This window comes from Choloepus didactylus, chromosome 2 (assembly GCF_015220235.1).
Source record: "Choloepus didactylus isolate mChoDid1 chromosome 2, mChoDid1.pri, whole genome shotgun sequence".
NCBI classification, from domain to species: domain Eukaryota; kingdom Metazoa; phylum Chordata; class Mammalia; order Pilosa; family Megalonychidae; genus Choloepus; species Choloepus didactylus.
The window spans coordinates 60,650,595-60,672,614 of record NC_051308.1 but is presented as its reverse complement, the minus strand read 5'-3'; the positions used below and the strand labels follow the sequence as shown (position 1 = coordinate 60,672,614).

At 42.6% G+C, this 22,020-nt stretch overlaps 1 protein-coding gene and 1 long non-coding RNA gene across 6 annotated transcripts in view; one reads left to right on the top strand and one right to left on the bottom strand.

The window, feature by feature from the left end:
• NR5A2 (nuclear receptor subfamily 5 group A member 2) overlaps positions 1-22,020 on the top strand; it is a 149,575-nt gene that overhangs the window by 8,026 nt on the left and 119,529 nt on the right. The window contains exons 2-5 of one of the 3 annotated variants that reach the window (XM_037825090.1): positions 3,187-3,324; positions 7,377-7,495; positions 9,009-9,150; positions 11,432-12,078. In XM_037825090.1, the coding sequence (XP_037681018.1) occupies positions 3,187-3,324; positions 7,377-7,495; positions 9,009-9,150; positions 11,432-12,078 (1,046 nt within the window). Of the gene's footprint in view, positions 1-3,036; positions 3,325-6,231; positions 6,389-7,376; positions 7,496-9,008; positions 9,151-11,431; positions 12,079-22,020 lie in introns of those variants that run through there. The other 2 variants (XM_037825088.1, XM_037825089.1) reach the window with 2 other exon arrangements.
• LOC119526170 lies at positions 1,508-3,401 on the bottom strand. Of its 3 annotated transcripts, XR_005215134.1 has the most exons (4): positions 2,556-3,401; positions 2,223-2,322; positions 1,923-2,042; positions 1,508-1,758 (listed from the first exon to the last, which is right to left on the bottom strand). It is a non-coding gene; the product is annotated as an uncharacterized LOC119526170 (long non-coding RNA). The 3 variants fall into 3 exon arrangements; XR_005215133.1 differs by lacking the exon at positions 2,556-3,401 and having other exon boundaries at positions 2,223-2,451; XR_005215132.1 differs by lacking the exon at positions 2,556-3,401 and having other exon boundaries at positions 2,229-2,451.

The window sequence follows — 22,020 nt, the reverse complement described above, 5'->3', positions numbered from 1 at the left end:
TGGGACTAGAGTGTGTGTTTAGGCCAAGGCGGGAGTTCAGAGGGCGGGGAAAAGGTGCACTCGGAGGGTAGTAATGAGTGTCTGCCCCAGGGCTTGGGATCCAGCCGTCCCACTAACGTCCTTTCGGAACGACCCGGAGAAGAGTGAGCGTGCCCTCCGATCGGTCGCAGACAGAACCAGTTCCAGTGGCGGACTTCCCCCTCGTTCACCGCAAGCCTGGAATTCTATGTCCCTGGGGGGGATCCACCATCCGGCTGTCCCTAGGGAGCTTCCCTGCCCTAAAGTTGGAGGCCTGGAGCACCGTGAGCTGGGATCCTGGGTTTGGAGTTCCTTGTCTCTCAGAAAAGGCGATTTTCTAACCTAAGGGAGATCTCTAACATCTTTCAGTGCCCGTTTGGTTAGCTGTTAACTAAACAGGGATCAGTCTGGACTAGACCTTCAAAAAGCAGGGCAAAAGGACTTTCCCTCCATGTCACAGCTATGGATTTTTTTAACCTCACCCTCAGCCCCTATCTACTCCCCACTTCCTTTTTTGTGATGATTTTTCCTTCTTAGAAAGTGTGCCTAAGAGAAGAGAAAGGAATGCCATCTGGCCTTTTGCCAACATCACTTGTGGTCTTCCCTGTGGGGTGTGGTGGGGAGGGCAGATTAGCCTAGATTGCTTAGTTAGTATGGCCTAAGCATGTCCCTTCTAGCACTGAAGCTGGTGTTATAAGCACGATCAAAGTTGGCCTCATTAGGTTAGGCTCAGCCTCAGCCTTAAGTCAATGAAGGGTTTCTTGCTGCACTGCAATTACATGGTCTCCCAGATGCTCTTTCTACTTCTTCCAACTTCCCGGCTCCACCAACAGAGGATCTTCCCTCCCACCTTGAGGGTGGGAAATTCCCTCTCTAGACCTGGAGTCCCCCATTACTGCCAGCCTAGTATTTGGGAAGGTGCTGCACAAGTGACCTATTAGTTCTCTAAAGGAGTTCGTTAAACTGATTTTCAAAGTTCAACTGAACCCACAAGCAAACAAGGCAAGCACTAATCTGAGCCCTAGGCCTGCCAATCTCTGAATTATGTAAGAATATGTATGTATTTTTAATTCACAATGATAATAAAAACAACTAATAATACTGAAAATGTTTTGACAGTGTTACTTAATACAGACATGAAAATCTGAACATCTTAAGGGTCATTAATTTTGGTAACTGTTCCTCCCCATGCAAACTAATAGACCCTCCTAATTCTAAATATTTCCATGAAACCTGAAGATGCTACTAAAACAGAAGTTTAAATGACTTAGATTCTGAATATATGAAGAGCAAAATGACAAATCAGTAAGAGACAGTATATGAATTGCCAGATTGGAGATGGTGATGTACAACCTATTTAAACATAAAAATGTAGGTTATGTAGGTAGGGCAATGATTAGTATATTTTTCAATTCATCAAATATTGGACAGGGCAGTTTCAATGTGCAGTCTATCCCATTCAACTAGAATAAATATATCTATTTATTTTGAGATTCAAATCCACCCCCTGGTGGGTGTACTGTGACAGTTAACTGGTTACACAGCAGACACTGAATAGGAGGTATTTCGCATGCAGCCAGGAGGTTGTAAAGAATGTTTTCATCTTGTTGGGATGAGGTCTGAGAACTTTAAAGATGTGATCAGGCTGGAGGAAGGACTTTCGTAACAGATGGTTCTTTAAAACTTTTTGTTTGTTTTTAATGTTGGGCCTTGGTGCCTTATGTAGATCCAAAGAGAAACCTGAATGAAAGAGGAAAGCCCAGACTGATCTTTGCATTCTATATGGAAACACAATTCACTCAAAGTAGAAAGTCTGTTGCCATGATAATCTTGGGTTCCAGTATATAAATTTATAAGTGAGCAAGAAAATGGGGGAAAAGGATGGAGAAACGGGATAGCTGCACCTCTTCTGTTTTCCAGAACTTCAGTAAATTGACTCAGGGCCTCAGCGTCGTGGCCTCGGTGGGCCTGGCCGCTCGGACCCTCCAGGGCGCCTAGGGTACACCGCGGGGCCTTTCCGTGTCCTGAATGCAGAGGGGAATGAAGCCGGGGGACCGTTGTCAGAGGGCCAGCTCTGCATTTAAGAGCTGGGTCAACTGAATTCAACACCCCATTTCTCCTTTAGATTGCTTAAATGGGTGTTTACCTCCCCCTCCGGCCCCTCACCCGACATACACGCGAAGACACATGCACAAACCACTCACACACACCCCATCCCTTCTCCTCGCTTCCCCTCAGCTCGCGGAAATCACCGCCCTTGCTTCTCCTCCTTCGCCGCCGCGCTCAGACAGAGGTCGCTTCTCCCTAGCAGTAAGACCCGGCAGCATTTACATCCCCCGCCCCAGGCCAGGGCGGGGTGGGAGGGGGGTTAAGGAGGGGTGAAGAGGTTGGGGCTGGCGAGGGGACTGGAGCATGCGCCTCATCCTCATTGGTTGGCAGCTGGTGTCCGGCCCGAGTCCGGAACCTGTGTCCCCATTCACAGTCTTCGCCCCTCATCCCATCTTCCCCTCACCCCCGATCCTACTCACCCTACTTACCTCCCTTCTCTTTCTCGTCTCCCCCCTTTCCTTCCCAGCACCGTCAACCTCGGGGCTGAAAAGGGTTGCTCTCGGACCCGCGAAAGGAGTAAACCAGGGAGGAGAGGGAGGTTGGAACTTCACAACTCCACACTTGTGATAGCGAGCAGGCAGAAAGAGACAGGGGAAGGGGCGGAGAGGAGAAGTGAGGCGAGAGAAAGCGAGAGAGAGACCCCTGCCGATCCTAAGCCAGAGGGCGGGTGGAGGGAGGGGAAGAAGTCAACTCAGCCGTCTGGGAGCAGAGGCAGCCGCACCGCCGCGGCGGCAGCAGCAGCCGGGTTGCCGCTTCTGCTGGCCACCGGGAGCTCGGCGGTGCACGGATCCGCGCCCCGGGCAGCTGTGCCCTCGCCACCGCCGCCGCCTCCGCACTTGCCGAGCTGAGCCAGGGCGCCCAGACGCCGTCTTCTTCGCCTGGCCTTATAGTCCCGACCTCCTCCTAGCAGCTCCGGAGCTGCGAGACGGGACCGGGCTCAGGTGCCCTGACGGGCAGCCCCGCAGGAGGCTGAGGCACGCGCCGCTAGCGGGTGGGTGAGCGGGCGCCCCGGTCGCCCCTTCTTTCTGCAGGAGTTGAATCTGTGCTGCCCGTGTCCAGGTGCTGGGCTTCCGGAAGGACACGGATCCCCTACCCCCGCCCGCGGCCGCCTTGTCATGCTGCCTAAAGTGGAGACGGAAGCCCTAGGACTGGCTCGATCGCATGGGGAACAGGGGCAGATGCCGGAAAACATGCAAGGTAAGGAGGCGCCGCGCGGCGTTCGGACTCCGGCGACTTCCCCTCCCTCGGGCTCGCCCTCCCGGCTTCAGCCCCATGCCCAGTGCGGACGCCGGGGTGGCGCGGTTGGGCGCTCGCAGCCTACGGGCTGCGGGGCGGCGCGCGGACGTCAGGCCCCCTCCCCAGGTACAGGCATAAAAGTTTATGGGTCTTGAACAATGCAGGGCGGAGGTTTTCCAAGCGGTGCCTAATTGGCCACTTCTAATTAAAAAGGGAGACTTACAGCTCTATGGCATCCCGAGCGGGGCAGCTTCGGGCTATAAGTACTTTAGAATAATAAGGTCATTCTAAGAATTAGAATGTCACGCTGGTAACCCGAGCAGGTTCTCAGCCATTGGAATCGGTGGGAACTTTAACCAGTGCTCGTGTGGAGGGAGAACAACACACTGCTTAGAAAAAGTCAACTACAGAAAGAGAAGGCCACTCTCCAAAGGCTTTTTTTAGAGACATTAGAATGAATGTGGACAAAACCCGAAAAGCCCAGCGAGGCGGACATTCACTGGAAGCCAGCTCGAAGTTGGGCAACTTCAAAACTGCAGGCAGAACTGAAGGGAACCAAAGTTCCCCAAACCCCTTCTTCGCTGGTACAGCCGAGTGAGCGGGGGTGGGGCAGGCGTTAGCCTACAGCCCCTTCCTCAATCCGAAAGCTGGGAATATGGAAATCCCATTTGTTTTCCTAGTTCTTGATTGCTAACAAGAAAACAAATAAATCCCGCCGGCTATATTTTCGCCGCATTCCAAAACAGCAACTCTAGGTCTGGCTTGTTTTAAACCCTTCAGAAGTTTATCGCAGTTGCCCCGGGCCGGGGTGAGAACAATGCTAGGAAAAGTCACCGGTGCTCTTCCATCCTCGCCCCTTCCAGCGAGCAGGATGTGCGGGCAGGCGGGCCTGTGATCCCAGTACGCTTCCTGCCATCTCTGCGCGAACTTGAAAGGACTGGGGAGGTGTTGAGAGCGGAGTTCAGGGCTGGTGCGCGCGGCCGTGCGGGGTAGGCGGCGCAACCGCGGCTTTCGGGCCCCGGCCCCTGAAGTCGCCCTGCAAAGAAGGGAAAGGGGGGTGGAGGGAGAGCGTGCTCGTGTCTATGGGGTTGATTACCCCTTCAGTGATCCCGGGTCTCCTCAAGCCTCCAAGGAGGGCTGCGGAAGTCCCCTGGGGCCGGAGCCCCTGAGACCCACTTGTGGGTCTCACAGCGGGCTGCTAGGGGAGCTCGGTTGGCCCAAAAGGTGTTCCCGCCCCGGATCTAGGATTCCCAGGAAGTTGGGGGAGCGGGGGAAGTTTGTCGGGAAGCTGAGCCGGAGCCCCTCAGGGGTGCGGTAAGGAGAGGGCCTTCTCTTTGGGCTGCCGGGAGCGGCCGGCGCAATGTCTGGGTCCAAAAGGAAAGTTTCTGCTTCTCATTCCGGCGCGGGCGTTTCTGAGGAACTGGGAAACGAAGCTCACCGAGATGCCACAACAAGTATTAGAGGGGGCAGAAATAAGGGTTTATTTAGGTGGAAAGGAAAATAGCAGTCGTGATATTTTCTTTGTAAAGTTCGACAGGGGCTCTCTTGACACTACCTGCGGGGTTAACCCTCCCGGGTGACCAGGCTGAGGAGAAGGCGCCGGGCGCTCATTCAGCCTGGGGTTCGAAAGCAGCTTGGGGAGAGCCTGGGCACACCTTCTTGCCAGGTTCGCGGCCTACGGGTAGGGAGGAGTCCCTGGGGACCAGGACCCCATTCCCAAGCCTACTTTGGATTCAGCCCAAGTCCGAACCATGGGGGTAACTTGCAAAGAGGACCAGCTCTTGGATTCCCGGGCAGCGTAGCGCGTCCAACTTCGGGGAACCTCCTCACTGTGGCTCTCGCTTTCCAAGGTCCCGCCGCCCCGTCTCCTTTATAAAGATGAGATTAGGCAGAGCGCGGGGACTTCTTTGCCTCGACAGATTCGTTCTCCAAACGCATGGCTCAGCTACACCAGTACCCAGGGAAACTAAAAGAAGCCGGGGCCTCTCACAGCGGCATCTGTCTTTCCTACTCTGCCTATTTTTGGATTTTCCAAGCACTCCCCACCGCCAGCCCCGATCTTTTACGTGCGGGATCTCTGAGGTGTACACCTAGCCATTATGCAAGCGGTTTCCACTCTGTGCCCCTTAGATGAGCAGTTAGAGTTTACTTCGTTGGGGGAAAGGGTGGTAGAAAAGATCAGACTTGGCTTGGTCAAGTTCACTTTTTCCCCACTCCCAAACCATGCTTCGAGGCAATAGGTAATGAGTTTTAGGAGAAATGGGGCAGTAAACGAACTTCTCATACCCTCGACCTCTCCCAACCCCCAGGCTGGGACCCAGGCTGGCACTGCCCAGAGGACTGCGCTCCAGCATCTCTTTATTTCTGTTTCATGGAGCCCAGGCTCCTGCCTTTGTTGGAACCTCTTTTCCCAAGATTCCCCCAAACTATGACCAACTCACTACCGCTTAAGCCCCAGCCTAGGGCTGTGTATCCAGAAGAGACGCTTCAACTTGGCCCGTCGTCCCTCTGCTCTCAGCGGAGAAGTAATGCAAATGACCCCCCCGACGGCCCGTCCCGGAGGCCCTCAGAATCCGTAGCGAAAAAAGAACTTTATTTTAAAAGAACAAGTTATTGACAAGGAGGCCACTATGTTAATAAAGTGATCGGGTACATTGGCAATGGGGTGGGAGCTATTTCTCCCTTTCCTTTTTGGTAAGCAAATCAGAGGAAACTTCTCCCTGGCGGTCGGCTCTGCATCCCCTGACCACCACCCCCACTCCGCCCCTTGCAAATGCCACTGATTAACTTAAAACAAACTCGGCTGAATGTTTGTGCGCCGTTGTGCAGCCGAAGGTTGAGCAAGGGGAGAGCGCAGGCCACGCACCGGGATTCCACGAAAGGGTGCCCCGGAGGGGTGCGGGCGGCGGCTGGGCTGCGCAGAAGTTCCCCTTGTCCTCGGCCCCCGCCGTGCCCGCCCTCTCGCATCCCGCATCAGGGTCTCGGCCCCGCGTGGACGTGGAGTCTCAGGGAGGGACCGGATCAGGTATTTCCTGGGGTCTCCTGGCCATTGACCTTCCTGTCCATAATTTACCATCTTTCAGCTGCGAAGACGCCTTCGCGGGGCTGTGTCCCCAGGAGGGCGAAGAAGGCGGTTACCCGATCCCCGCTGTGAGCCGTCCATCGCCGCCGCCTGATTTCTGTTTGACTTTAACAGGGCGCTCTCGAGGTGTTTATATTTTGCAATGATGATCGGAAACATGTGAAATTCATTACAGGGCTTTAGTTTCGTTGCGACGAAAAACCAATCTCTTGTGTGTATCTTTTCCCGCTTCTGTTTTATTTTGTCCGGGCGTCCTCCTCTTCCTTTTTCCTTCTTTTTATTTTCACAGGAGATTTTCAAGTGTGAGGAGATGAAAGTTTCCAGAACAGGAGTCCTGTCAATATGGAACTAAATGTTTCGATTAATCTAACAGCTCTGAACGTTGGGAGCCGCAGGCTGTTGTTAAAGTTGGGCTGCTGCTGAGAAGCAGGTTTCTGGGGCGTCAGTTTCTTTGCCAAACATTGTATGCAGTCGGTTGTTGTTATCCTTTTAAGCGAGGTGTATTTGCAGCAAACTCTAAGAGTGGGGGGATAATGTGTGTGCTTGTTTTTCTCCCTTAGGCAAACAAAGGTATCATTTTGGAACTCTACAGAGGTTTAAAAGAAATGTTAAGTTCTTTATGCAATTTACGTCTCATTCTGATGTGTTGCTTTGCAGAGTTTTGAAACTTGTGTTCAACAGTGGTCAATTAAAAATGTTAACAAAAGAAATTTAAATTAAAAAATATGAAGTGCATGCTCACTGATGCCAAAAGATGTTTTATATTTTCACTGTGTAAAAATAGTTCTCTTCAGTATGACCTGGGTGAAATTTGTTTTTATTTTACCTGGGGATATCTACCCACCAATCACCAAAAAGCTTTTCATCACAGGATTAAAACCTATATAGTAAATTAATCAGATTTATGTATACATCTCTCTTCTTGTTTCAGTGTCTCAGTTTAAAATGGTGAATTACTCCTATGATGAAGATCTTGAAGAACTCTGTCCTGTGTGTGGAGATAAAGTGTCTGGGTACCATTATGGGCTTCTCACCTGTGAAAGCTGCAAGGTTTGCTCAAACACTGCTGCCTGAAATATATAAGGTTCAAAACCAAAACAATTGAGTTGACTTTTTAAAGCTGCACTTAAGCTGTCTTTTTTAGACTCAACTGAAAAGGAAAGAAAGTCTTAGGGAGATGATACTTTTAGTAATATGTGTCTGATTTAGTTCAAAAGGCAAAGACATTTATGCTGTTCAGAAAACTTTGCCAGTCTCATGACTTTAAAATATGTTATTGTGGTAAAGTGATGTAGCTGCGGAAAGGCTTCCATTTCTAACAGTCCTAAATATTGATTTTGCTTGACTTATATATATTTAAAGCATCGTTGTTCTTGAGAAAGAACATGACAAAGTATTCCCCAATACGTTTTAACTTCAGAGTATTTTATGCTGCAAATCAAAACATTTTTTACCCAAACATAAAAGTCTAAATTCCAACAGCATGATTTCATCCTGATTTATTCCAAAAATAATTTTTAAGATTCTTTTTGAAATTTATGTCATAAAGTAAAGAACAAGAAACCAGATCTTAGTTTATGGTAGTTTTCACAAATACATTATATAATGCATTTAAATGCAAGGAATTTTAATATGTAAAAATTTGCCATATTGATACTAATAGTGTCACTTATATTTTATGGATTTTTCTCAGACCTTTTTATATATATTCCCAGGATATTCAAAATTTAATATTTTTAAAAATTGAAAACTCGGCACAATTACTTAAACCGCTGCCAGGAAAATCCCTTCATTCTGTATAACAAAGTATGATTGTTTTTCTTTATACCTAGCAGGATAAACACAATGAACACTAGCCTGGTAAAATTGTTATATTTTAAAGCTTCAAATTTTATTTTTGATTAATTCTTTTGAGTGAAACATAAGGAAAGTGTATGCTATGCGCTAAAATACAGCTCTCTGTGATAGATGCTTTCCTTTTCCATTAGTTTCACCTTTTTTTAAATAGAGTTCCCATATCTGAATGTATTCCAGTGGAATTATGAGCATTTTCCCCATTTTACCCCTTAAATCCTTTTGCTTTTAACTATCCAGTGTTGACATTTGTAAAAGATCTGTGGTGTTTTGCTACTCAGTTTTTCCACTGGCATTTTGCAATGGTCTGTCACTGAAATTGTATCAGAGTACTTAAAAACAACACAAGTCTCTATGAGTACCTCTATCTGGAACGTGAATGCTAATAGAAAAGCAGATTTTAAAAAAATCACTGGTCAATATAGAGTGCATTTTCTCTGACTGTTGGGATGAAATGGTATGTAGTCAGATCTCCTCTAGATTTGAAGTAATCCTTCAGAAACATAACTCTGATGCCAGAAAAATCTGCACTATGGCCTGGCATGGTTTTGGAGGGTTGATCTTGCTGAAATGTTAAACAAACCACAGAGCCACACAAGGGCTCGAATCGTGCAATGAAGAGATTTGCTTGTGATTTCCTTGAAATGAAACAGTGGAGGAGATGGGTGCTAGATTTATAATATACCTCACTATTTTCTCTGTCTTATAGGGATTTTTTAAGCGAACAGTCCAAAATAATAAAAGGTACACATGTATAGAAAACCAGAACTGCCAAATTGACAAAACACAGAGAAAGCGTTGCCCTTACTGTCGATTTCAAAAATGTCTAAGTGTTGGAATGAAACTAGAAGGTAAGATTCTTCTAAAGACCTATTAATACTCTCCAAGGATGTGAGGTTTACAACCAAATGGTGCTTATAACATGGTAACATTATTTTTCTAGTCTTTTAACACTACAGACAATAATGTAAGAAACACCATCTTTTTATGTTTTGTCTGTAGAATAGTCTGTCTCACTTAAATTCTAGTGAAATCTAATTACTAGAAGAGAAAGAGATAAAGATCAGAGTTGTCTCCATCACCCCTCCCGTTATTTTTAGTTATGGGGAGCAGGTGCATTTGACATCAAAAAGTCAGGTCAGTTGAAAACAAGACTAAAATAAGTCAACTGGGAACAAATAAAATTAATTTGCAAAATATATTTTAAAAATCCTTTAAGTTTTTAAATCATGATGCCCCAAGAAAAAGTTTGATTTCAATCTTTTTAAATACATGTAATTATTATAATTGTTAAATTAATTTCATGACTTGAGATAGAGTTAGTGCCTTTGATTGTGAAAAGGAATTTCTCATGTCGAATATCATTTTTAATAGTGTGGGACAGCACATTTCCATTTATTTTTGAGATAATAACTGTCTGCAAAATAAAAAATCTGAGAAGCAGGGACCATGGAAAATAATGAACGATTAAATCGGTAGCAGTAGTTTGACAAGGACAAGAGAGTGGTTCCTCACAAGCCATGCTGAACTTTATGTGGAAAGAACAGAATCTGTACTTAGAATGTACAGACTGGCAGGCAGTAAAGTTAATATGTGACTGCTGTAAATAATGTGTAGTTCCCAGACTATTATGGTATGTTGCTATTATCCAGCCTCTGACCTATTGACTTTCCACAGATTAAATATACTGCAAATAAAGTAATAACAAGAGTACATATCAGTGATGGTGCCAGGTATAAGAGTACGTTTTATTTGATCAATGAGGCACAGGCTCTTTTGGTTTGGAGCTTTTCTATTATACGGGATTCAGGCTTGATAAAAATACTAAAAAAAAATCCAAATAAATCTGCTGAATTGCTAATAGAAACCTTTCAAATAGAAACGGCCACTTGGGTTATCATGAGAACTAAATCAGTATTAATTTTTTTTTCTCAGCCAATCGCTATTAATTTTAAGAAGAAATCAAGAAAGGAAGTGCTTTTAAATTTCTTTATCATCAATTATGCTATTAATTTCAAATCACTGAAATATTCTAAGGTAGATGTTAACTATAATATGAACCTAAGAAGAGAAAGTGGATAAAAATTAAGTGATGTGATTTCATGTGTCATTTTTTTTTTTTTTGACAAAAGATTGCATTTCTTTACCTCAAAAAGTATGCATTCATAATTGTAAGTCACTTGTGGTGCATACTCATACATTTTTAGACATGATAGGAAACAATTGAATATTCAATAAATTATCATCCAGATGAAAAACTCTTTATGATCTTGGGCAATATTCTGGATACCTAGCATTCACAATACATTTTTAATGTTATACTAATCCTAAGATGAAAAGCTCAAAAAGTTAACCTCCAGCAATTTCAACATGTCGTAATCTGTCAGAGGTCACTGGTGTCTGTCTAACTGCTATGGCCACTAAAGGCTTGGAGACCACTACTCGCTTATTAAGGCTGGCCCTGGACTCCACACTCCACTGTGGTAGACGGCTGTCTTGACAGCTTCTGAAATGAATTTGCTTTAAATATGTCCAGTTCTGCTTAAATTAAAAGCAAAACTGATGGTTTTCTGATGGGCACTCATCAAGTCCAGGTGAAAATGATCCTCTAAGAAAAGCTTGTACCCAGTCAGTGTTTTGGAACAAAGTAGCCAAAATGGCTTCAAAGGAGGAAGAAATCCTAAGGGAAAATATTCACAATTTAATCCAGAAATTTGTTATTCTATTTCTTATTCTCAACCGAGTTTGGATTTACATTAGAAAGAATATAGAAAGTGAAACTCTTTATTAGTTGAAAAACTGATCTCTTCCTTGGCAATCTGAAGTAGCTACAATGTGTAGCAAAAATTATGAAATCTCTTTAGCCCACCAAAGGGTTAATACGTCTCTACATATCCAAAATATTTTTTTGATGACCAAACAGACTTGCAGGAAAGAATTCATAAATAAAGAGGGACATGGCTTTTTTTTTTTTTTTTTTTTTTGGATTCTTTGTGGGCTATTGTCATAAAACAACCACACACATAGCACTTTTGGTCAATTTTCAACTGTTCTAAATATTGTTTTGATCTGGGGAATGCTAATAATTTGCATCTTATTTATCCACCCTTACTTTCTTTTTTTCTCCAACAGCGGTCAGGGCCGACCGAATGCGTGGAGGAAGGAATAAGTTTGGGCCAATGTACAAGAGAGACAGGGCCCTGAAGCAACAGAAAAAAGCCCTCATCCGAGCCAATGGACTTAAGCTAGAAGCCATGTCTCAGGTGATCCAGGCAATGCCCTCGGACCTGACCATCTCCTCCGCAATCCAGAACATGCATTCTGCCTCCAAAGGCCTACCTCTGAACCATGCTGCCTTGCCACCTACCGACTATGACAGGAGTCCCTTTGTAACCTCCCCCATTAGCATGACAATGCCACCTCATGGCAGCCTGCAAGGTTACCAAACTTACGGCCACTTTCCTAGCCGGGCCATTAAGTCTGAGTACCCAGACCCCTACACCAGCTCGCCCGAGTCAATAATGGGCTATTCCTACATGGATACTTACCAGACAAGCTCCCCGGCAAGCATCCCACATCTGATACTAGAACTTTTGAAGTGTGAGCCAGATGAGCCTCAAGTGCAGGCCAAAATCATGGCCTATTTGCAGCAAGAGCAAGCTAATCGAAGCAAGCATGAAAAGCTGAGCACGTTTGGCCTTATGTGCAAAATGGCCGATCAAACCCTCTTCTCCATTGTTGAGTGGGCCAGGAGTAGTATCTTCTTCAGAGAACTTAAGGTATGTCATCAACTATCACTACTTATAATATCCCTTTCAACAAGGACTTGTTCCTAATTCCTATATTCGTGGCGCTGAAAGTATGTTTTCTTTACTTTTCTTCTTTGTGTGGTTTTCATTTTAAGACCTTGACTTCAGGACCATTGCACCTTAACTTTATGTGGCTCTTATTGTATGTAACTCTTAATTTGGAGGAATGGCATTTAACCTAAAATATAGGAGACTTTGGTTATAATAATTCTATTACCTGAGTGATAGAATTAGTCATTATTTATTCCCTTTAACTCAGATGGCTTATAGCTAGAAAATTTAAGTCAGTGTGAAGCAGTATCTAGTAAACCAAAAAAAAAAAAAAAAAAATTAACAAGAACCATATTATAACAATGTCATTTTGAAGGTTTCTTTCAAAGGAAAAAAAAGTGCCACTATTGAGTTGTGTTTAGATACTAAACAATGTAAATAATACCGCTGGTTAGTAGTATCAAATAGGTATTTACTACCTATTTACCTTGACATTAGGTTAGTAAAGCCTTTGTTTTTGGAGCAGATTCACATAGGATGTGTACTGCCATTGGATGGGGACTGGGCAAATGGTGAGTGCTAGTCTACTTGTATTGGGTTTTTGTTCTTGTATCTGTGTCTGTCATTGATTTTAATGGATTGGTACATTGTAAACATGGCACTGGTTTGTATAAGGATCTCTATTTAACTACATAAATATTCTATTTCCTAAAACTTAAGACTGGATTAGTAATTATTTAGACTTTTGCAATCCAAGAGGGGCTACCAAACCACATATCGTGGTCAGTGGTTTCATTCCTGTTTTAAAAACAAAAGTGATTCCTTGATTTGATTTCTAAGTATATCTGTTAAAAAATCAGTTTCTTCCTTTTGCTGTCATTGGGAAAGATGTGGCTGCTAAACATCTGTGTCTTCTGATCACCTAGGATAGTTGGAGATTTTAAATCTCCAAGAGAGGGAAAATACAAGGCAGATTTTTTATTTAAAAGGTTACCATTAAAGATTGTGTAGAGAATATGCAAGTCATGTTTAAAGAAAATAGTGTGTTTGCAGTAGTCTTCATTAAGCACTTTGATTCCTACATGGAAATAACAACAAAAAGAGTTATCTGAACTGATCGAAATAAGTTGATAGAATAACAGCATGCTGTCAAGAGCACTGACATATCTAGCTTTTAATTCTCATGCCCTTTATTGCTACATTTAAAAATGGCTGAAGCTGGTGATGTTATGCTGCGGAGTGCAAGCTGGGTGCATAAAGTTAGCACAGGCAGGTCAAATAGTTTCTGAGTATGTAGAGCATGTAAACACTGATAATCAGGATGCTTTTCATAAACAATAAAAAAAAATGTTTCCTGGTGGTTTCCCATTCACAACTTTGTCCTGAAGAAAACAAATGAAGATATTTGAAAATGAAAATAAAAATTATAATTTTCGATTTAACTGAAATATTAGGTAATGTGCAAGTGAAGAAAGCACAGCCTTTGCAATCAGATGGACTTGGTTTGAATTGTATCTTTGCCACTAATCACTGTGTCTTCATGGGTGGATGGTCTGTCTCTCTGTGCCTTAGTTTTCTTATCTGTGAAATTGTATATGTGGTGTTTTTGGGGGGCCTGGGAGGAATTCACAGTACTTATACTGAGGAGGTGTTGTAAGAAATAAATGAGAATATGTAGGTAAAGTACTGAGTACTGAGAGTCTGGCATGTACTAGATGCTCAATAAATTAGTGCTATTTTAAAATTGTTGTCATTGTTGGGTTGTGAAACGTATAGTTGCTAGTTTGACATTAGGAAACACTATTACCACAGTGTTACCACTACTACCACAATTGTAAAAAAGTATAATTGTATAATAATTATAAGGCAATTTTGCAAATGGTTCCTTGCTCACCCTCCCAGGACAAGTTACACTCCAGACATACAAGAGAGAATATAGTATAATTGAGGACCTAAGATTTGCTAGACAGTAAGTTGGATGTAAAATGAATACAAAGTTGAAAGAAACAAAATATTTCCTCTCAAGGACTTTATGAGACAGTTTCATAAATAATTGTTTTGTTTTGTTTTGTTTTGTTAAATAAGGATAGCTGAAGAGATTAAGGATATTTTTAACAAATCTACCAAAAACAGAAATCCTGCATAGTGCTTATAGGTTAAAAAGGAACTATTATGAAGTGAACATACCTAGTCAAAGGTAGGACTTCAAGAGTGTTGGGAAGATGCTCTTTTTCCTCTCCTTTCCTCTCCTTGTAGCTAAATTCTACAATGAAACTCTTGTGGCATGAAGCTTAATATTTGGCTAAAATATAAAAACATCTGGTTAGGGGGCATATTAAAGCATTGCCAATCATTTATACCATTGTTTAATGCATTTATAGGGACTTTCATGAGAATATGCCTTGAAAAAGGAAAGAAAGAAAATATAAACACGAGGGACACCTACAAGAGATGGGAGGTGCCCCCAAGAGAGAAAGACAGACTTGTCTCATTAGCAGTTTGCCTTGGGCTTACATTGGACGATTCAATTTAAGTATTTTTCAGAGACCAAAAAGGTAGAATCCAGAATCACTTTGGGAGAGTTTAAATATACAGTTGTGTGGTGACTTTTCCCATTTGAAAGAATTCTTTTTCTTTCATTTATGAATTTACCTTGTCAGAAAACAGTAAGTCATTTGAAGCCACCAGTGAGACAGGTACGTGGCAATGCATTTCCCCAGAGCAGTGGCTTTTACATTTTTTAACCATGACCTGCAGTAAGAAATATGTTTGACACTGGGTCTTTGAGTGTACCGAGCACATCACACACACACACAGACACACACAACTGAACCAAAGTGTCACTGGATAGTACCATGCATTCTGATGTTTTCTTTTCTATTCTGCTTTACTCTAATTTATTTCATGTTTTTAAAAATTCTGGTCATGACCTACTAAATTGATTTTGTGACCCACTAATGAGGCATGAGCTGCAATTAAGAAATACCGCTCTTGGGAAGATTTTTGGGCCATCCACTGGGCATTGCCAACCTGCCACAGCTAAGGAATTCCTAAAAAAGGGCTCTTCCTCCCAACATGGCCTGCAACATACCTCTGAAACCTGCAGCCCTGGGCCTCACACCCTCTTCCTGCAAAAGTTTTGATTTTCAAATATCATATGGGAAGGTGAATTCTCTCATTTTAAACATTTGTCTTTTTCTTGTTAACTTACCGGCAAATTACGCATTAAGTGATATACTTATAAGGACCAATTACTTATACCTCTACAACTCCAAGATGCAAAGATACGTATTTTCTCCTGGAGAGTAATAAGATCATGAGGTAATTTTGCAAATGGCTCCTTGCTCACCCTCCCAGGACAAGTTATACTCCAGGTATACAAGAGAGAATATAGATTTCATTTGTTCACTATTTAAGGGAAAAGAAGGGCCAGTGGAAATTTTGGTGAGATGTTTTGTTTTTCTACACACCTATAAGGTGCAAAAAAGATATTCTGTTTCCATTCAGAATAACAGCATGAGAAAGAGGAAATAACAACTCCCAAACTCAGATTTTGAAACAGCTCACTAATAGAAACCATGGAATTCAGATCTGGAAAGGGGATGGGCAAAAAGGGCTATAGGACATATATGTGAGCTGTTTTACTTTTCTACATACCTGTAAGGGACAGTTCTGGGGTCCACACAAAATAGCGGCATGAGAAAGATGAAATTAATACTCTGAAACTCATAGCTTTCAAAACAGTACATGTGTGTCAAAATAAACTCCACTTTTAAAAAATAACAGATTTTTCAGAGTTGATAGGGACATAGATTTCATTTGGCCCCATCTTCTTTTACAAAATACAAAGAAACTGAGGCAGGACAGGTAATATGACTTTGCAAGATTATATAATCATTGAATGGCAGCATTGCAACTGGAAAACTAAGGTTCAAAAAAGCACTCCCTTTGTGCAATCCCTCTCCCCACCCCCCAGTACATACACACAAATAGTCAATGTAACCTTTGACTCCAAAAATACAGGCCTTTGGCAGTGAAGCTAAAGCAAATCTCCAGGTTATCAGAAGTCCATCACTACCATCCAATTACTGAATCACTAATAATCATTGGGCAGGTTTTTCCTGGGCCCAGACACCCCTTGGGAGTGAATGAGTCACTTTAGAAAGCTTCCATAATTCTTTCAGGCCACTGGGGTGTCGTTCAGTGTTGGGGGATCTACCAACTAGCACTTCTGGGCCTTGAAAGAGTTTCTGAAGCATTCTCCAGTGCCTCACCCTCTTCTGCACATAGTTTACTCTCTGGGAGAATCTGAATCAGTGACAGCATATGGACTATGCTCTCCAGTTATAATGGCTAAACACTGGCATATCCTGTGTACTGCTCGATTCCAACCATGTTCAGTGTGGGCTACTTTTTTGTGTGTTTGGGATGAGGGTCAGAAAGAGAATGCACCAGAATTGTAACCAAGTGATAATTGAGCCACTAATTATCAAATTATTAGAAATGTTTTCTGAGATAATGTCTTATTCAATGCACCTTCTAATTTTTAAACTCAAATGTGTCTTAAATGGCCTAGACTCTGGACTTTTTCCTTGTGTTTTTGGAAGGTATAAGGGAAATCAAGACTGCCCACCCTGCTGGAAGAGTTGTGCTTATGAGTCAAGAAAATAGTACTTTTTTCTTTCAGTTATTTTTCCCTCACCTGTGCCTTGAATATCACATGAGAATGGTGAGAAAATTGTTCCCGCTTTATTGAACTATTTGATCTTCTAATGAGACCAGATATCTTAAAAGAGGATTCTGGGATTGGCTATGTAAGAACTTCCCCTCAGTGAATGATTCTAATACATGTAGGAATAAATGAAGTCTAAATTAATTCTGACTGAAACTAGTGTTTCTGTGGAAAATAGGTCTCAGAAACTCAGGGAGATTGTGCCAAAGGAATTCAGCCGTGCCAAAGCCAGTTTTTTTTTGTTGTTATTTTTAGGTTAATTAAGACAGCATAGTATTGTCATATATAATGTGTTTGTGTGTGTGTGTGTGTGTGTGTGTGTGTGTGTGTGTGTGTGTATCAGTGGAACAAAACAAAACATCCAGAAGTAGATCCATACAGACACGGGCAACTGACTTTTTTTTTTGTTTTTTTTGTTTTTTGCTATAGTTATATAATCATTATCAAAGATCAGGGCTACTGGATTATAGTTCAAAACTTCAGGTATTTCCTTCTGGCTATTCTAAAACAATAGACACTAAAAAGAAGTATCTATATAGTGAGTTAGTAGTAACAGTCATTTGTTAAATCCTAGTTTCTCAGTTACACCTCCTTCCTCTCATTTGATCATTCTCTTAATCTTCGGGGATATCTGGGCAGTGACCATTTTAACTTCTTTGTGCTGGAAAGGAGTGTTGACCTTTGGGTAGAGGAATGAAATGTGTTGATATTCTTGGAGAGACTGGAAACTCTGGGTTTCAGGGCTTATCTGGCATAGGATCAATCTGGAGGCTGTAAGTTCCTGAAAAAATAAACTTACTAAGAAAAAAAGGGCCAGTGGAAATTTTGGTGAGATGTTTTGTTTTATAGAGTCTTAGCTAGAGCCCAGGGTATTCTTTAGTGTTTTCAGGAATACTGTTGGTTGGGGTTTGGCACACTGTGGCAATTTGCAATATATATTCTAGATCCCTGAAGCTTGCATAAGAGTAACCTCCAGAGTGACCTCTCAAATCTATTTGAAATCTCTTAGCCACTGAAACTTTATTTTGTTTCATTTCCCTTCCCCCTTTTGGTCCAGGAGGCATTCTCAATCCTTCGATGCCAAGCTCAATCTCATCATGTTCCATGTTGCCAGGGAGACTTACACCCCTGGGAGTCATGTCCCACATTGGGGAAGGGGGATGAATATTTGCACAGTTTGGCTTAGAGAAAGAGGACACATATGAACAACAAAAGAGGCTCTCTGGGGGTGACTTAGGCATAATTGTATGCAAGCCTAGCTTCTCTATTGCAGATATAAGTTTCGTAAGGATAAGCTTCAAGATCGAGGGCTTGGGTTATTAAATTGGGAGTCTCAAATGCTTGAGGGAATATCAGGAATTCCCCAGGTGGGGAAGTTTAATATTTCCACATTTTCCCCTTGTCCCTCAAGGGGACTTTGCAAATACTTTTTTATTTTCTGCCCCAAATACTCTGGGATGTGTCCAAGTAATACATTAACCTGTACAGAATAATAGGATCTCATTCCCTCTTCTAGGTTCCATGAATTTACGTTGTTTAAATAAACTGACCAGGCAGGATAAATTAGTTAGTGTGCTACAGAAAATTTAAATTTTGGACCAGATAAGAAAGCCAGTTTTTGAAGCATCGTTTTCTCTAATGCCATGTGTGTGTGTGTGTGTGTGTGTGTAAATCTTCCTTTTTCTTGGTATCCTACAGAGACTTTCTGAGCAGAGTTTTATTTATTTTTAATATTTATTCTAGATCCCTTTCCAAAGTCCTGTTTCACCTTTTCCCAATCAATACAGGTTGACAATCTTAGACTTTATTGGCTCTTCCCCAGTTTTTAGCTATATTCTTTAGTAAACTTACTTAATCCTTTTCTAAGAGAGAGAGAGAAAATATAGGGAGGACAGGCAGGAGGGAGAGAGACAGATAGAGCCAGAGAGACAGAGAGACCACACATGTCTCCTGACACTCATCTGCTATGCTGCTGTCTTTCACCCTGGCCTCAGAATCGAGGTCTGGAATCATGAGTCCAATCTCACATCCCTGCTGCTATGGGGCGACCCACGGTTACAGTCAGCCACTTTACTTAGCTTTCTTTTTGCTTCTCTGGATGCAAAGTGGCTGTTCCTGGAGGAGATGTAAAGAAGGAAACAAACTTTAAAGTGATTTCCAATCAAGAGGGAGACATGTTTCTCTCTGAAGGCGAGTTAAACCATCTATCGCCAGTTTTCTTATTCATCAAAAAGAGGTCAAAGTAAAATAAACTACCCTGATAAATTTACAAGTGAAAGAGAAAACTGGTTTTCTTCTACTGAAGATGGACATAGCGCACATGGACGTTTTCTTCTGTCTTTGTGAATTTGGAGAGAATGTTGGAATCAGGAGGTTTGACTTGATGGTCTTTCAGGGCTCTTCCAGGTGTTAAACATCTGCTTCTATGATTTCTTCCAGGAAGACCTGAAACAGAAACCTCTGATCTGGCTGGTGGTGTTGAATTTATATTATTCTAACCTTACTTGCTTATACAAGTGTTACTTGCTACATGTCTATTATTGATTAAGGAATCCGTTCCTTTGGCTTCTTCTTGCTCATTACTCACCGGATGATCAGCTCTTCTCGGTTGGTACCTGCTTGTCTATGGCTACTTCTTTTGCTGGGGGATTGTGCATCCCTCTTGTGTTTTTCACAGGGATGTCTTGAAAGGACACCAGGTACACTGAAATTGCTATGCACTAATACTTCCTTTTATTAAAGTAAAATTTACATGCTATAAATTTCACTCTTTTGAGTGTATAGTCAAATACAGAACAGCTCTATCACCCCCAATTCTCCTGTGTCCCTTTGTGGTCAATTCCTCTGCCCAAGCCCCTGACAAGCCTGACCTTTTTTTGTCCTTAATTTTTTGTTACTTTTTTTTTTTTTGGTTATTTTTTCATATTAATGAATTTGCCCTGTTCAATAATTATCATCTGCAAACTGCAGACTCGTTTTAGACTCCCTAACTTCCAGAAGCTTGCTCTCAGCCTAGCTGAGCACTAGTATTTTCCATGTGAGCATATCCTCCATGGGAAGCTAGGATGTTTGGTGGGAGGGTTAGTAGTGATGGTCATAACTTCCCACTAGGTTTGCTTGTTCACATCCCTGATAGCTTCCTGTTCCTAGCAATCTATTTGCTATCTACCAGAATCATGGGGAGAGTGTAAGGGTAGCCTGGTACCACCCAAGAAAGCCATGTCTCACCGGCCTGGCCGTTGTCAGGGGTCTGAATACAAATGATCATAGTAGGAAGAAAATTGGCATTTTCCGTGGTCTGCTGAAGGCAAGGGGGTGAAGGGGAGGAGGAGTAATTTATACTGGGTGCCCACTAAGAGCCATCTGTAGTACTAGGTGCTCTCAGGCCATTTTCCGATTTGTTCCTTAGGACAGCCCTGTGAAGTGAGCACAGTATTGCCGTCTGCTTTTGGTTAGAGAGTGGGCGTAAGAGACTCACGCTGTGGTTCTCACATAACATGTTCTAAATGATTGTGCTGGCACATAGAGGCACATGAGCTAAATGATTGGTAAAAGCTTGCTGACTGGTTGTTTAATCTAACCAATCCTTTTAGTCAAATAATCTGTTAACAGTAAAATCAAACAAAGCAGTTGAATCAGTTTGTGTGTGTGTGTGTGTTGTGGGGAGGGGGATATGAGAGAGTGGGAGTGAGGGGAAGCAGTGGAAGAACCTCAGGAGGTAACCTACCCCAAGATTTGAAGTTACATTAGTAGGGGAGGGTTCAGGGAAGACATAAGTTTGGTAAAAATGCTTCCATTTTTCCACATGTTCCTGACTACAGAGTTTGAACAATAGCTGATAATAATAATAGCACAACCATGTGGTGGTACTGTGAACAATTGATTGTACGCTTTGTATGACTGCATAGTATGTGAATATATCTCAATAAAATTGAATTATTAAAATAATAATAATAATAATAGGTACCATTTATTGAGCTTTTACTGTGAGCCTGGCAGTTATTAAGTGCTTTCCATGTGTCATCTGGTTTAGTACTAACCAAGCCCCTGTGCATTAGGCATTATTATTGCCATTGTGCAGAGGAGGATACTAAGACCTAGAGACCTTTACTGTCTTGCCCCTAGTCTAACTACTATGTGGTAATGCTGTCGTTACAGGAAATTATATGGGAGCCTTTTGTAAACTTTAAAGTACTTTTTAAATCCTACCATTGCCACCGTACCCATACCTGAACCATTTTCCCATAGGTCTTGAAGTACCTTTATTACCCTTTTCACTGCCAAGAGCAGCTTATTATAAGTTGGCACAAGGATATGTAAATTTTTTATTTTTCTTTTAACTAGAGGAGAAGATTGTGGGAAACTGAGTACCAAGCAGTCTAGAAAGTCCATGTCAGAACGGGAACAGGGATTGGACTTTGGTCCAGAGTCCTACTCCAGAGATTGTGAATCTTAATTTGTAACTTCAGGCTGACAATTAGAGATGTCTTAGAATGAAGTGATTAGGTGTGCAGTAGCAACACAAGTTGGTCCTTCCCAACTTGTGAATACCTGGGTAGGCTTTTCCCATATTGCCTCTAATCCCCCAAATACCCGGCACCAATCCTCACTGCACAGTCAGTGGGTGCAGCTCTGCCAGGTTGTCTGCAGTTAAACACACCTGTTTACTGAGAGTAATCAGGATGCCCGCGTACTCCAACACTTGTACTTGCCCAGCAGGGCACACAGATTGCTCACGTCTTAGGGAAAGCTTGTCAGTGTTAGTTCTTCAGTGCTGTTTGATTGCAAAGTGGGTCTCCCTGAGACTGAGACCCCTAGACTTTTGTCTGCACACCATATTCACTGTAATCCAAAGCCACAGAACAGGGAAAAAACCAGAAAACATGACTCATGTGTGACATCCCTTAACACACTTTGGAAGGACTTTGCCCTATGAACCTTTGAGGTAAAATAGGCCTTTTTCTTTTCCAGGATAAGTAAAGAATGACTTTGCTCTGACTTATTCTTCTACAGCTTGGCAAGTAGATCATACAAATCTTTGAGGGCTCAAAATCCATTTGCAGAACGGCTGCATGGAAATTGGGCATTTAAGCTATTCTTCACGTTAAAGACATTAGTCTCTAACCCAAGAAAGCCACCCACACTCAAGAACAATGACATATACTATATCACCTATTCCAGCAATTGAA